We start from the raw sequence: 14,943 nt of genomic DNA, 5'->3' as shown, positions 1-14,943 counted from the left end.
ACAAGCTCTCCGCCGACATAGCACTGTCTAAACCTGGGGTTAGGTCAGTATAACTATGTCGCTCGGGGTTTGGATTTTTCACACCCCTGAGTGATGTAGTTATGCTGATGTAAGTCTAGTGTAGACCAGACCCGAGAGGTGGTAGCTAGGTCAACCTAGCGCTGTCTACCCAGGGGTTAGGTCGGTACAGCTGCATCTCTCTGGTGTGGATTTTCACACCCCTGAGTGACGTAGCTGTGCCGATGTAAGTTCCTAGCGTAGACCAGACCAGAGTGGAGACAAGGCACAGTCAGTGGTACCTCCATGCAGCTACCTGAGGTAAGCCGCTCCCAGCTGGGGGATGTAGGCTTGGCATTGACTAGCTCCACCAAGATTCCATACAAGTGGTTTGAGCATTGGCCTGCTAAACCCAGGGTTGTGAGTTCAATCCTTGAAGGGACCGTTTTGTGGGCGGAGGGATAGCACAGTGGTTTGAGCATTGGCCTGCTAAACCCAGGGCTCTGAGTTCAATCCTTGAGGGGGCCGTTTAGGGACCTGGGGCAAAAATTGGGGATTGGTCCTGCTTTGAGCAGGGGGTTGGACTAGATGACCTCCTGAGGTCTCTTCCAGCCCTGATATTCTATGATTCTATGATAACCTCTGCGCCGATCTCGCTGTTGGAGGGCACCGCGAAGCCCTGGCCTGCATGGCGGAGGAGGTGTCTTTCCATAGCAGGATGGACGGCCGACGCGGTGGCCTGTCTCAGAGAGAGGCACTGCAATGTGAAGGGCTCTCTGCACGCGGAGGGCGCTCTGAGCACATTTACTGCCACCCTCCGCATCGGGGTGCATGGGAGAGAGACAGCTCAGCGAGACCCTCGCCACAAAGACAGCACCGCCCGCCAGCGAGCAAGGCCGGGGATGAGGCCTATGTGACTGAGAGGCCCAAGCCCTGACAGGCCCCAGGGGCGGTTAGCGAGACCGCGGCGGGCGCGCGTTGCATTGTGGGAAGAGCTAGGAGCGCCGCCGCCGCCGCCATTTTGTCTCTGTCACTCCGGCGGCAGCGCGAGCGCGCGGTCGGTCGGGGAAGGAGCGTGGGGCGGGGGGGCGAAGGCGGCGGCGCTTGGCAAGGGGCCACTCGGGTATCAGGACACGATGATATCGGCCGCCCAGCTCCTCGACGAGCTCATGGGCCGGGACAGGAATCTGGCCCCGGATGAGAAGCGCAGCAACGTGCGGTGGGACCACGAGAGCGTGAGTGAAACGGAGCCGCCTCCTCCCGGCCCTCAAGGCCTGGTTTTGTCGTAATCACCCACACGCGCCGCGGAGGACCGAAGGGGCCCCGCCGGCCCGGGGAGGGGACTGTGGCCGCAGAGACGAGGGAGCTAGGCGGGGGGCTTTCTGCGGGGCTCTGGCTGGGAGGAGTAGGCTGGGGCCAAGGTTCTGCATCGGGCTGGGGCCCTTCATGGCCCTGGGGGATGAGAAACAGGCGGGAGGTAGGGAAGGAAAATGCGGTGGGCCTGGCTAGGCTTGGATGGGGGGCCCTAGTCCTTATGAGGACTCGCGTGGGAGGAGGGAGGGGATCCGTAGTAGCCTGACTGAGGAGTGTTGGAAAGGGGCGGGTCTGCTCACACCAGGATTGGGGGTGGGGGGGGGGTGCTCTCTCGTGACTCTGCTCGGAACTTAGTGCAGGAGGGATTTCTGCTAACTGTGTGAGGCGATTTGTGCCGGTAAAGAAATAACTAGTTAAAAAAAATGAGTCGGTCGTAGGGTTTGGGGCGGCGGGGGTCTGCTTATGGCGGGAGTCCGAGGGGAGGAAGGAAGGTGGGAGGGTCTGTGTTTAGCTCTTTATGCGGGAGAGAGTTCTTTTGCATCGGATGGAAGGAAAAGTTTCTTAAAGCCTGTGTGTGCATGGCATGTGGAGGGGTTTTTTAAGGGGTCGTTCCTGAGTTTGAGGAGGAGGAAGTCTCTGGGTAGGTCTTACTGCAGTTTGGTTGTGCTGGGGTGGGAGATGAATAGTATAGAGCAGGGGTCAGCAACCTTTCAGAAGTGGTGTGCCCAGTCTTCATTTATTCACTCTAATTTAAGGTTTTGCATGCCAGTAATACATTTTAATGTTTTTATAAGGTCTCTTTCTATAAGTCTATAATATATAACTAAACTATTGTTGTATGTACAGTAAATAAGGTTTTTAAAATGTTTAAGAAGCTTCATTTAAAATTAAATCAAAATGTAGGTCTTATCAGTTTAGTGTGATCCTTGCCCTTGCTTTTCCTTGCTGAGTTTTCTGATGTCTGGCATGTATTTGGATACTTTAAGCTGCACACAGGCTTCTGGGTGATCAGTTGTTAACTGGCTCCGAGAGGGACAGAAGACAAAGTTCATGTGTGAAAATATCTGTTCACACAGGTATGTGGAACCAAATGCTGAGAGCATTGCAATCACAATTTTTTTCAAACAGTTAAATTTCACCGACAGGGATGTCCAGCAGGTCAGAATAGAGGCCCATGATCTGTCTCGGTAGCTTCAAGTGCACTCTGCAGATCTCCAAACTTTGATGCCCACAATTCTGAGCTTTTTTAATGAATGAGCTGCATTTCGAAATCTTCAACACCTATCCACTGAAATACAGACAAATCCAAGTAGCTTTCGTTGAACTTTTCAAGTTTAATTAGAAAAGAAAGCATTGGGCCAAATCACTGGAAATCTTGAAATCTGTCAGAAAATTCTGATTCCAGTTCTTGCATGTACATTCTAATCTCAACTTCAGATGCAGTGCACTCTTCCACGTGGCGTGATAGTGATGTAAGCAGGACTTTAAAAATCCCAGTACAGTGGTGCTGGAACAGTTTTTAATGTGGGAGTGCTGAGCTGTACCCCTCACTGCCCCAGGCTGGGGCCAGTGGGCCACAGCTGTGGGCAGCTGCAGAGCCCCAGGCCAGTAGCAGAGCCCCCGGACCGGTGGCCAGGACCTGTGTCCTGCAGCTGGTACCCCAGGTCAGCAGCAGAGCCCCCGGTTGCTATAGGTTGCCTACCCCTGGTATAGAGGACATGCTAACTACCTAAAGAACAGAGGATAATGAAGAACTTGAGATCCTTTGGAAATGAAGATTTTGCTGATGTGAGAGTTTTATTTTCACAAATCAAATTTGTCTTGGAACTTCTGGATTTTTCATTTACAATATTGTTACTATTTAGCAATATACTTTCATATTTCCTTTATATGTGGCTCTGACATGTTAACTCCTCTTCTGAGCAGTTTAGTACAGGAAATTTTTTTCCCTCCCAGATGCTTTTTTGTTTTACTCAGTGGTATCTACCTTAAGAGTTTTTACTGTCACCCATCACAGTCAACTGTATCAGCTCCTTCCCCATAAAATCAGTAGCAAAGTTCATAGTGGATTTCATGGAGTCTCTGATACTTCTCCCATTTTGAGCTCCAAACTTTGCTTAAGATCGGGTTTTTCCATTTTTTGTAGGTTAGGATTTAATGGATTGATCACAACACTGACACCCTGATAGACAAATTTCAGAGTAGAGCTATTACCAGCAGGGGGGGAGGGGGAGAGAAAATCTTTTGTAGTGATAATCAAGATGGGCCATTGCCAACAGTTAACAGGAACGTCTGGGGGGGGGGGGGGAATAAACATGGGGAAATAGTTTTACTTTGTGTAATGACACATCCACTCCCAGTCTCTTTTCAAGCCTAAGTTAATTGTACCCAGTTTGCAAATTAATTCCAATTCAGCAGTCCCTCCTTGGAGTCTGTTTTTGAAGTCTTTTTGTTGTAATATTGGAACCTTTAGGTCTGTAATCGAGTGACCAGGGAGATTGAAGTGTTATCCGACTGGTTTATGAATGTTATAATTCTTGACGTCTGATTTTTGTCCATTTATTCTTTTACGTAGAGAGTGTCCAGTTTGACCAATGTACATGGCAGAGGGGCATTGCTGGCACATGATGGCATATATGACATCGGTAGATGTGCAGGTGAACGAGCCTCTGATAGCGTGGCTGATGTGATTAGGCCCTGTGATGGTGTCCCCTGAATAGATATGTGGACAGAGTTGGCAATGGGCTTTGTTGCAAGAATAGGTTCCTGGGTTAGTGGTTCTGGTGTGTGATTGCTGGTGAGTATTTGCTTCAGGTTGGGGGGCTGTCTGTAGGCAAGGACTGGCCTGTCTCCCAAGATTTGTGAGAGTGGTGGGTCGTCCTTCAGGATAGGTTGTAGATCCTTGATGATGCGTTGGAGAGGTTTTAGTTGGGGGCTGAAGGTGATGGCTAGTAGCGTTCTGTTGTTATCTTTGTTGGGCCTTTCCTGTAGTAGGTGACTCCTGGGTATTCTTCTGGCTCTGTCAATTTATTTCTTCACTTCATAGAATCATAGAATACCAGGGTTGGAAGGGACCTCAGGAGGTCATCTAGTCCAACTCCTGCTCAAAGCAGGACCAATCCCCAATTGTTGCCCCAGATCCCAAATGGCCCCCTCAAGGATTGAACTCACAACCCTGGGTTTAGCAGGCCAATGCTCAAACCACTGAGCTATCCCTCCCCCACTTCAGTGGGTGGGTATTGTAGTTGTAAGAATGCTTGATAGAGATCTTGTAGGTGTTTGTCTCTGTCTGAGGGGTTGGAGCAAATGTGGTTGTATCGTAGAGGTTGGCTGTAGACGATGGATCATGTGGTGTTATCTGGGTGAAAGCTGGAGGCACGTAGGTAGGAATAGCGGTCAGTAGGTTTCCGATATAGGGTGGTGTTTATGTGACCATCACTTATTAGCACCGTAGTGTCCAGGAAGTGGATCTCTTGTGTGGACTGGTCCAGGCTGAGGTTGATGGTGGGATGGAAATTGTTGAAATTATGGTGGAATTCCTCAAGGGCTTCTTTTCCATGGGTCCAGATGATGAAGATGTCATCAATATAGCGCAAGTAGAGTAGGGACATTAGGGGACGAGAGATGAGGAAGCGTTGTTCTAAGTCAGCCATAAAAATGTTGGCATACTGTGGGGCCATGTGGGTACCCATAGCAGTGCCGCTGATTTGAAGGTATACATTGTCCTCAAATGTGAAATAGTTATGGGTGAGGACAAAGTCACAAAGTTCAGCCACCAGGTTTGCCGTGACATTATTGGGGATACTGTTCCTGATAGCTTGTAGTCCATCTTTGTGTGGAATGTTGATTTAGAAAAGTTTATATCCGTTTACAAATTACTTGTGCAAAATGTTACATCTAGAGGTATGTATTACAGGAAGGATTCACAACTCAAGAAGTATGCATGCTTTTCATAATACTCTTATTTTATTTGAACATGTAATTCAGCCAGGCATTCAGTTCAAAATTTCCCTGTGGTTTTGAGCTCAGAATGCACTGGTGGTACTAGATCCTGGTACTTTGAAATAGATGAATTGGACCATATCTATGCAGGTAAAAAACATGTTTTGAGGGGATGAAGTGTATGTGTTTTCATTCAAGTAAGGTTTCAGAGTAACAGCCGTGTTAGTCTATATTCGCAAAAAGAAAAGGAGGACTTGTGGCACCTTAGAGACTAACCAATTTATTTGAGCATAAGCTTTCGTGAGCTACAGCTCACTTCATCGGATGCATACTGTGGAAAGTACAGAAGATCTTTGGGAACTTTCACTTGAGTTAAACTGATGCTATTGAAAAACATAGGTCTTTTGCCTATATAGACAAGGTCTTGGAGATCAGCCCTCAGGCTGCTACTTAACTTTATTGTTTAGAGAGCAGTGGGTGGTCTGCTACCGTTCCCCTGGCCAGTGGGAAGTTCACAGACTGCTGTTTGAACCCTTTCAGTCTGGTGGGGAATGTGTTTAGTAAAACTCACTGAACATTAAATCCCACCAAATAAGGGAAAATCCATCCTCATCATCGTATCCACTCAATATATGCCACACCTGAACATAGCCATTATATAGACAATATACTTCCATATCTCAATGTCTATACTTTGACCCATTAAACTTTTACCCCCAATCGGGGAGATTGCAGATTATATATTCCTTACACCACCCCTTCCTAAACCAAGTTTCGCACCCCTTGATAATCTGTACCTTATTCCCTGATAACCAGAAACTTCTATGCTTAAACTCTGTACTGTTTTCTTTTTACTTCAGCATCATCTTAATAAAATTATTAAATCTGCTTGCTTCCTGCTTTCATAGAAGCATTTGTGCAATTCATTTAAGCACCACTCTAATGTCTTTATTAAATGCACACTCCTTGAAATGTAGGTTAGTGCAGTTAAGGGAGTGTGTGCTTCGCAGTCAATTGTACTTATCAGAAACATAGCTGTGCCTCCGGGAAGCTGCCTACCCATATAATTTCTCTTATTTCTTTTAGAATACAAGGGTGTTCTTTACTGTGTTTTTCTATGCTAATACAGGTCTAACGTTGTACAGTTTAAATTTAAAAAAAAAATCAAGAAATAACTTTAATATTCCTTAAAGACTAACAGATTTATTTGGGCATAAGCTTTCGTGGGTAAAAAACCACTTCCTGCATCCTTGTTGTTTTTGTGGATATAGACTAACACGGCTACCCCCTGATATTTAATATTCCTTGCGCAACATGAAAGCATTAATATTGCTGTAGAAACCTTAAACTTCATGTTTCTTGTTTTTTAAATTTTAGCTGTGTGGCATTAAGGCTTTGTCTACACTGCCAAGTCGTTTAGAGGTGTTAAAACACACACACGCACCCCGAAAGATAAAAGTTTTGCTAACGACAAGCACCAATATGAACAACGGTGAGAGCGCTCCTGCTGACACCACTAACACCGCTCATTGGGGGGTGGGAGATTTTTGTTGGCAGGAGAGCGCTCTCCTGCCAACAAACATCAGCTACACTGCACGCCTTTTAGTGGCACGGCTGTAGCAGCGCAGTCGTGTCGCCAAAAGCTGCGTTGTATAGACATAGCCTAACAATGCATACAAATTCTCTTGCGTTTATGAATGTCACTGATTGTAAAAACATAAATAAAGAGCTTTGGACTCCATCTAAATGAAAGGCATTAGGTAGTGCAAGAGGAGTACGTTTATAACAATGGATCTCAGTAATCTGTAGGTCTAGCATCTCTGCATGGTTCAGGTAGGGTTAAAGCAAGGCTCCCATTAGAAGGCTGATTGTTCTCTCTCATGCCAGCTTAGTGAAAAACTAATCAAACTGTTATTAGATAATAGTGTACTCTTGTCTTCTAGAAGTTTGGAACCATTATCCTGTAATTGCCAAGAGTCCTTTGGTTTTTGGTAGGAGGAGGATGAAAAGAACCATGTCCGAAGCATAGGCTACTGTTAGCATTTTGAAATGTGTGTGATTTCACTGGAGTTGGAAAACATTGCAAAGTGTGTGGGTTTTAGTACTTGGGAACAAAGTGAAAACATTACAATACAAAACATTAAACACTGATAATTTAGTTCTCATGAGGTTACTCATTTTTATGTCTTTATAATTTGTTCAAGCCATTTTGAAATAATGTAGTAAGAACTGAATTGTGTGTGGTAATTGGATCTTGGTTTGAAACTCCAGTGGAAAACATGCTTATCTTCAAACATTTCAAGGACAGATTTCACCTCTTTGTTTTTGTCAGACAGTTATGGTTTTTACTTTGTTTAACTTTGACAAGAGTAAAGTGCACACTGATGTAAAACTTTGAGATTCCTGTTGCCATCTATAGTGTATTTCAAAATAGCAGGAGATAAGGTTAGTTCTAGGTTTAAGACTATCAGTTTTTTATTTTGTATGTAAGATGAAACTCAATGAGAGCTTAAATATATTAAGGTATTTTCATCTTAACCTGATCAGCATTAAATAGAATCCTACTTTCTGTTCTAATTGGGTGTTCGTTGCGTAATCGTTGAATCAGAATGTATTTTTTATTTCTATAGATCCTCCCATGAAGGCAGGGTACCAAAAATACAAAGTATATTTGACAGGTTTCAGAGTAACAGCCGTGTTAGTCTGTATTCGCAAAAAGAAAAGGAGGACTTGTGGCACCTTAGAGACTAACCAATTTATTAGAGCATAAGCTTTCGTGAGCTACAGCTCACTTCTATTTGTAACTTGTACTCTCTGGTGAGGCTATGGAACTGGATTACAAAACATGACTCTGGAGTAGAGGTGCACAGCAAGGTTATCAGTGGCATGCAAGGATCTGACTGCTGTTAGGTAGAGCCCTGTGTTAAAAAATGAAATGAAATTGAGAGAACCTGGTTCTCCAGGTCTTTAGGGTGGGCTCACTTTCCAGGGCCACCTGCTTCCTGGTAAGGTTCTTGTCACACTCACTTGAGCTGGGGGCACACATGGGGCATGAAGCTCCTACGGCTTGCTCAGCAAAAAAATGTTTGGGAACCTCTGCTATAGAGCAATGATACTCAAACCTGTGGTTTTCAAGTGTGAATAAAATGTTGCACATCTAATGAGGTGCTCTTGGGTTCTTCAAGGAAAATGTAGCTATTTGGGGGGGTCAGGATGGAGACAGGCATGGCCAAATAAATGTGGGTAGTAGTGACTGAGAGAGCAAGCCTTCTCAAATGGCTGAACCATAAATTCTCTTTATACTGAAAACTTAGTTTAGTTTTGGTAAAGGCCTTAGCTGTTTAAACATTAAATTTATTTTGCTTCTTAGTGGCTAACGAGGGATGTTTTAGGATCTAAATAGATTTGATGCACTTAGAACCCTTCACAGATTTTAATCTTTTTTTTTTTTTTTTTGTTCCTCAAAGGGAGATGTATTTAATTCTTTGCAAGTTATAGAATTTTGATGTTGCTAGGGTTGATAAGGATTTTATTTTTTATAAGATTCTTTTAAACAATTCCCTCTCACATACATGAACATTAAGGTCCCCATGGCACTTCCTCATATGAGAGAATTTTTTCTAATGTTTTCAGTACAGACATTCAAGTTACTGGGTTTTATTCTGAGCCCTTCCATTTAGGGCCTGTCTGCATGGGACAGTTTACTGGCAGAACTATACCAGTATAATTGTACGGCTGTAGTTTTTGTGGTATAACTCCCCATGTGGACACTCTTATTCTGGAATAAATGTCTATGCAGGGAGCTATACTGGGATAGTTCTGCCAGTAAATTTAATTTCTCTGTGTAGGCAAGCCCTTGAATTGCTGTGGGAGCCATGGGTGAGGTACTTCTCTGTGCCTCCGTTTTCTCATCTGTAAAATGGGGAGTAATACTTGCCTACTGCATAGAGGTGTTCAAGGATTAAGATTTCTGAACAGGTTTGAGATAATTGGACGTAAAGTGTTAAGTATTTCTTTGTGGCACTCTGCCATTCTAGAGTCTATTCAAATGTGAGACTTAAGAGAGAGAGAATTCAGCAGTATATTGGACCTTTTCCTTTCTGTTGGGGGACTTGAGAAGGTTCACATGTTGTAACAGTAAAAAGTTGCAAGACAATTGAATAAGTGCTAATTATTTACATTGCTTGCAAACCACTGTAGCATAACTTTTGGAGTGAAGAAATTTCCTCAGCTGTGTTTAAAACACTGTTACTACAGTGTGTCATAACCACAAATAATTGCTAATACCTCAGTTTTCCAGGAAAAGGGCCCAACATAGTTAAGAGTTCTGATTATCTCTTATTCTGGTTAGATGTTGCATATCGTGAAAAAAGAAAAGCACTTGTTAGGAGAAGTAGACAGTCTGTAATCTCTTGCTATGTGGTTATAAGCATCATAGGTGCATATAGCAAAGTCTGTTGCTGAAGATTTAAGGGAAATTCTGAGTGGAGAGCAAAGTAATAGTTCCAAGAGTTTTGTTTGGTGTCCCTGTTAGAAGTTCATGAACCTGCTTCTTGTCTCTGTCAGCTCTGATAATCAAGGACCAGATTTTGTACCTGTTATCGTAACTAAAATTTTTCTTGCACTCAGTTTTGCTTTGTGTAGGGGAAAGATAAAGAACCAATTGGTTAAATATATGAAAATTTTTCATAAGGAGGCTACTATAATATAAATATGGGGGGGGGGAGAAGTTAGCTGTCTGATGACTGTAAATAGATCCCCCCCTGCCCCTTGATTCAGGCATACTGCATGATTTTTCTTCACTCAAGTGTTCTTCAAACCATTTCTTGAAAGAGTCCATGTAGTTCAATATTTACTTGATACTAATAGAAGTAGTAATTTTTTTTTCTTCTATACCAGTCCCTAGTGGTAATTTATAACATGGTGTAACAATCAGAATTGCCTGCTTTGGAGCACTCATCTGATTTTAAAAGTGCAAGTCACATTTTCAACTCTTGAAATCTTTCTAGGTTGGGAGGTATGGCTCTTTGCTTCACTATCCCAAGTTAGGGAAGAGAAGTAAGCTGCTGTTCTGTGTGTGTGTACAAAACTTTTTTGTACAGCATGGAGCACATGCTATTACTGGAGTCAGAACATGTAAATATAGCCACATATAGCTGAGGATGACTACCAGAGCGGGCTGCTTGCCCTTCTGTGGGGAAAAAATAGGGCTTCTCAAGCATGCCATTTTTAAAAGGAATGCTGTCAAGGAATCATTCATAGTTTTCCATAAGTTCATAACTAATATAGTACTTAGAATCTTGAAGTGAAGTTTTCTTTAATAAATCTTTCCCCCTTTTCGTTATATCAATACATTGGTTGGTTAGGTACTTGAAAGCAGCACAACAAACAGTTGACCTTCATCTTCAATTTTTATTTTTTTTTCCCTTCAATAATACTTCAGAAATACTCCTGTAAGAGCAACTACATGGACTGCATCAACAACTGGTCTTACAAAGCAAGGTAGATAAGATTTTGACCGTACCAACCTTGGCGCAGGTACAGCCAAGAATTTTTGGTAATACTGTATTTTAAAAGGAGATAAGGCTTGGTTTTGGTTTTACCTGCCAGGAAGCCCACAGAGCACAAGCTAAAATTTTTCAAATGTTGGTCCTTCAAGATAGGCAACTAAATCCATATTTAGGCCCTTAATATGTACGTGGCTTGATTTTTGAGCTGCTGAGCTTTTGTAACACCCACTTTGGAAAAATTTGCCCATAGGTTATAGCTACACACCTTGTCCAGTAAGATGTGGGCTTGAAACAGTAGTGTTGTTTTTTTGTTTGTTTGTTTTAAATCACAGATGATACCAGCATGATTAGGTGTTATGCCTGCTCTTTCACAGTGGCATCTAATTGTACTGAAGCCTGCTCAACTTTATCTATGCAGCTTTTCAAGACACTGACCCTCCTGGATCAAGCCATCTAATTTGGCACCCATCAGTACTATAATTGACTTGGAGTAAGTCTGTGTGTGTGTTACATTTGTTTTAAGCTTTCCCCAGGAATTCACAGTGCTGGAAGCTGGAAAAGTTATTTTCAAAGAGCATCTTTGTCTTATATGTGATAGAATTGAGTTTTAGGTTACTTTAAAAAAATCTTGACATGTATTCCTACTCCTTAGAATCATACTTCCCTTTCCTCCTCATCTTGTTTGATAAGGATAAAAGTCTTTGTGCCCTTTATTGGTTTTGTATGACATATAAAATCATTTCAGTATTGTTTGGGTGCTGTTGTTTGTTCTTACATTGGAAATACAAAAATACTGGGTTTTGACTTCCCAGTTTTTGCTAAAAAACCACATTTGGTTTAGTAGCATCACAATAACCTTGATACCTGAGCTAAGCCTTTCCCAGCTCTCAAATTGAGGTGGGAGGATATGTCATGTTAGATATAGGGCTGTCAAGCGATTACAGAAATTAATCGCACTGAACACAGAATACAAGGTGTGCAGTGCAAACTTTATATTTTTTTATTACAAGTATTTGCACTGTAAAAAAACAAAGAAATAGTATTTTTCAGTTCACCTAATACAAGTACTGTAGTGCAGTCTCTTTATCATGAAAGTTGAATTTACAAATGTAGAATTATGTACAAAAAACTGCATTCAAAAATAAAACAATCAAATTTTAGAGCCTACAAGTACACTCAGTCCTACTTCTTGTTCAGCCAATTGCTCAGACAAGTTTGTTTACATTTGCAGGAGATAATGCTGCCACTTCTTTTTTACAATGTTACCTGAAAGTACGAACAGGCGTTCCCATTGCATTGTTGTAGCTGGTTGCAAGATATTTACATGCCAGATGCGCTAAAAATACTTTGTCCCTTCTTGCTTCAACTGCTGTTTCAGAGGACGTGTCCATACTGATGATGGGTTCTGTTCAATGATAATCCAAAGCAGTGCAGACTGATGCGTGTTCGTTTTCATTGTTTGAGTCAGATGCCACCAGCAGAAGATTGATTTTCTTTTTTGGTAGTTCAGGTTCTGTAGCTTCTGCGTTGGAGTGTTGCTCTTTTAAGACTTCTGAAAGCATGCTCCACACCTCGTCCCTCTCAGATTTTGGAAGGCACTTCAGATTCTTAAACCTTGGGTTGAGTGCTGTAGCTGTCTTTAGAAATCTCACATTGGTACCTTCTTTCCTTTTTGTCACATCTGCAGTAAAAGTGTTCTTAAAATGAACAACATGTGCGGGTCATCATCTGAGACTGCTATAACATAAAATATATGGCAGAATGCAGGTAAAACAGAGCAGGGGACATACAATTCTCCCCCAAGGAGTTCAGTCACAAATTTAATTAATGCTTTTTTTTTTTTAACGCACATCAATCATCAGCATGGAAGCATGTCTTCTGGGACGGTGGCCGAAGCATAAAGGGGCTTGTGCATGTTTAGCGTATCTGGCACGTAAATACCTTACAATGCCGGCTACAAAAGTGCCATGCAAATGCCTGTTCTCACTTTCTGGTGATATAGTAAATAAGAAGAGGGCAGCATTATCTCCTGTAAATGTAAACAAACTTGTTTGTCTTAGTCTGAACAAGAAGTAGGACTGAGTGGACTTGTAGGCTCTGAAGTTTTACATTGTTTTGTTTTTGAATGCAGTTATGTAACCTAATTTTACTTGTAAGCAAAAAAGGATGAATTACTCTCTCAACTTACTATTTACCTGTATTTCTCCAGTGTCTCCCCATAACACATTGCACCTTATATTGCACTTACAAAAAAGCACCCATTGCTAATTATGGCCAGATCTAAAGCCTGACTAGAATGGGTTTTGGATCAGGGCCTAAGTATGGCTACAAAAGAATAGCCTTTTCTAACCACATCTGAGATTTAATTTATTCTTGATGAAGTCAGCTTAAATCGTTAAGAGCTTGATTAATGTTGCCATCGATTGTTTCTCTTCAAAGAAAGACATTCTTCTTGTCACTAATTAGGATTATGGTTAGAAATATGGCATTTTACTCAGCAAATCTGCTTTTTTAATGGCCTGTTAGTGAAATAAACTACTTTTTACTACTATTATTACCACAGAACCAATACTCATCTAGTACTGAGAGAGATTGCTGTCTGCCTCATATATTAACAGACTTGTTAATTAATTTTCAATAAGAAATCTTACTGGTGATGAAGGATAAGCCAGAAAGAAGTCCAGTCAGGTTTGATTTGAATATCCCAAGTTGAGGTTGCCATTTAGTGTATAAAAAGTCTTCATATTTGTTACTGAGCAAACTTGCTGTAGCGTCACTGAGAGAAAAACATGCCACTTTTAGACTCTCTGTTCATAGTAGACATGCATTTTATAGTGAAAGAATTGTATTTTCTCATTACTTCAAAAATTGTAAAAAGGAATGGGCGAGTCTCTGTCTTCCACATAAGTGGGAGAATTTTAGAAATCAACTATTAAACTGAGTTTGAAGTGTGAAAATACAACGTTTGGGGTGCAAACAGGGTCCAGTGTGTTACTTTTAGTGTTTTGCAGGGAATCGTAGTATGTATGTAGTATCTCAACACTAGTTATTTACATTTAATTAATTAAAAAGAAAAGGAGTACTTGTGGCACCTTAGAGACTAACAGATTTATTTGAGCATAAGCTTTCGTGAGCTACAGCTCACTTCATCGGATGCGAATCCAATGAGGTGAGCTGTAGCTCACGAAAGCTTATGCTCAAATAAATTTGTTAGTCTCTAAGGGTGCCACAAGTACTCCTTTTCTTTTTGCGACTACAGACTAACATGGCTGCTACTCTGAAACCTTTAATTAATTGACTTCCAATTAATTCAAAGTAATTAAATTGTAAAGGCTACTTTCTAGTGTTCCCTAGTAAATACCCACGATAACCCCTCAGGCAAACTACAATTTTTGTAGGTTGGAACAAATATCTGGAGAGTGTCCAGACTAGCCTTTTAAAAATGTGTTAACAATTCAAGTTAATTGGCAGTCATTTTGATAGAGGTAAAATCTCTAGTGAAAAACTAATTAAGGTGACCTTTGGGCTTTTTGTGGGGGTAGGAGGATTTGAGTGAGCTTGATATTTTTGTTTGCTGCTTTATGATGTATAAAGAGTCTGAAAGTTTGTGTCTTTTACGTTACAAATATCAAGAATGGTCTTTCTTTGCTGGGAGAAATGGAATATAAGAGGGGTTTTCAGGAATCTTAAGTTTATACAAGGAGCAAGAAGATAGAACTTTCCAGCCTAGTCAAGAGCTGAATTTCCAATCTAAAACACAAGCTTTTTTTAGCACCTTTTGTTGTCAGAGGATGTAGAAAAAATGTTTGCAGCCTTAATTTTTCCATATTAAAAAGTGTAAAAGGCCACTTTTTTTTTCTTCTTTCTTTTTTTATTGCAGGTCACCTTTAAATAAAGGTTTTAAAGGCATTACTATGAGGCCTGGAAAAACAACTGGATAATAAACTAGGTAACTTTTTGAATATTAGTGTCCCCCACCACAGCTCAAAATCCACTTACCACAAAGGAGTAGGCTGGATTTGAGTCAGGGTGGGTTGATTAGATCAAAGTGCCTTAAATTAATAAGGAGATCTTGATTTAAATATTTTTTCCAGTTGTACTTTTTAGTTATTTCCCTAGAGAAAGGTTGATTCTTGTTGGTTGGTAACCATGAAAACATGTTAATTTGTAACTATATATC

General features: G+C 41.6%; 1 protein-coding gene across 6 annotated transcripts in view; it reads left to right on the top strand.

Annotated features, from left to right (window-relative positions):
• The first annotated feature begins 1,039 nt into the window (after positions 1 to 1,039).
• The window catches only part of LUC7L3 (LUC7 like 3 pre-mRNA splicing factor), a 47,500-nt gene continuing 33,596 nt past the window's right edge, over positions 1,040 to 14,943 (top strand). For 2 of the 6 annotated variants that reach the window (XM_073311351.2, XM_073311354.2), the window contains exon 1: positions 1,045 to 1,232. In XM_073311351.2, the coding sequence (XP_073167452.1) occupies positions 1,134 to 1,232 (99 nt within the window). In that variant the 5' untranslated portion in view covers positions 1,045 to 1,133. Of the gene's footprint in view, positions 1,233 to 14,642; positions 14,713 to 14,943 lie in introns of those variants that run through there. The other 4 variants (XM_073311349.2, XM_073311350.2, XM_073311353.2 and 1 more) reach the window with 4 other exon arrangements.

This window comes from Lepidochelys kempii, chromosome 14, assembly GCF_965140285.1.
Source record: "Lepidochelys kempii isolate rLepKem1 chromosome 14, rLepKem1.hap1, whole genome shotgun sequence".
Taxonomy (NCBI): Eukaryota; Metazoa; Chordata; order Testudines; family Cheloniidae; genus Lepidochelys; species Lepidochelys kempii.
This window is presented reverse-complemented; position numbering and strand designations above follow the sequence as displayed.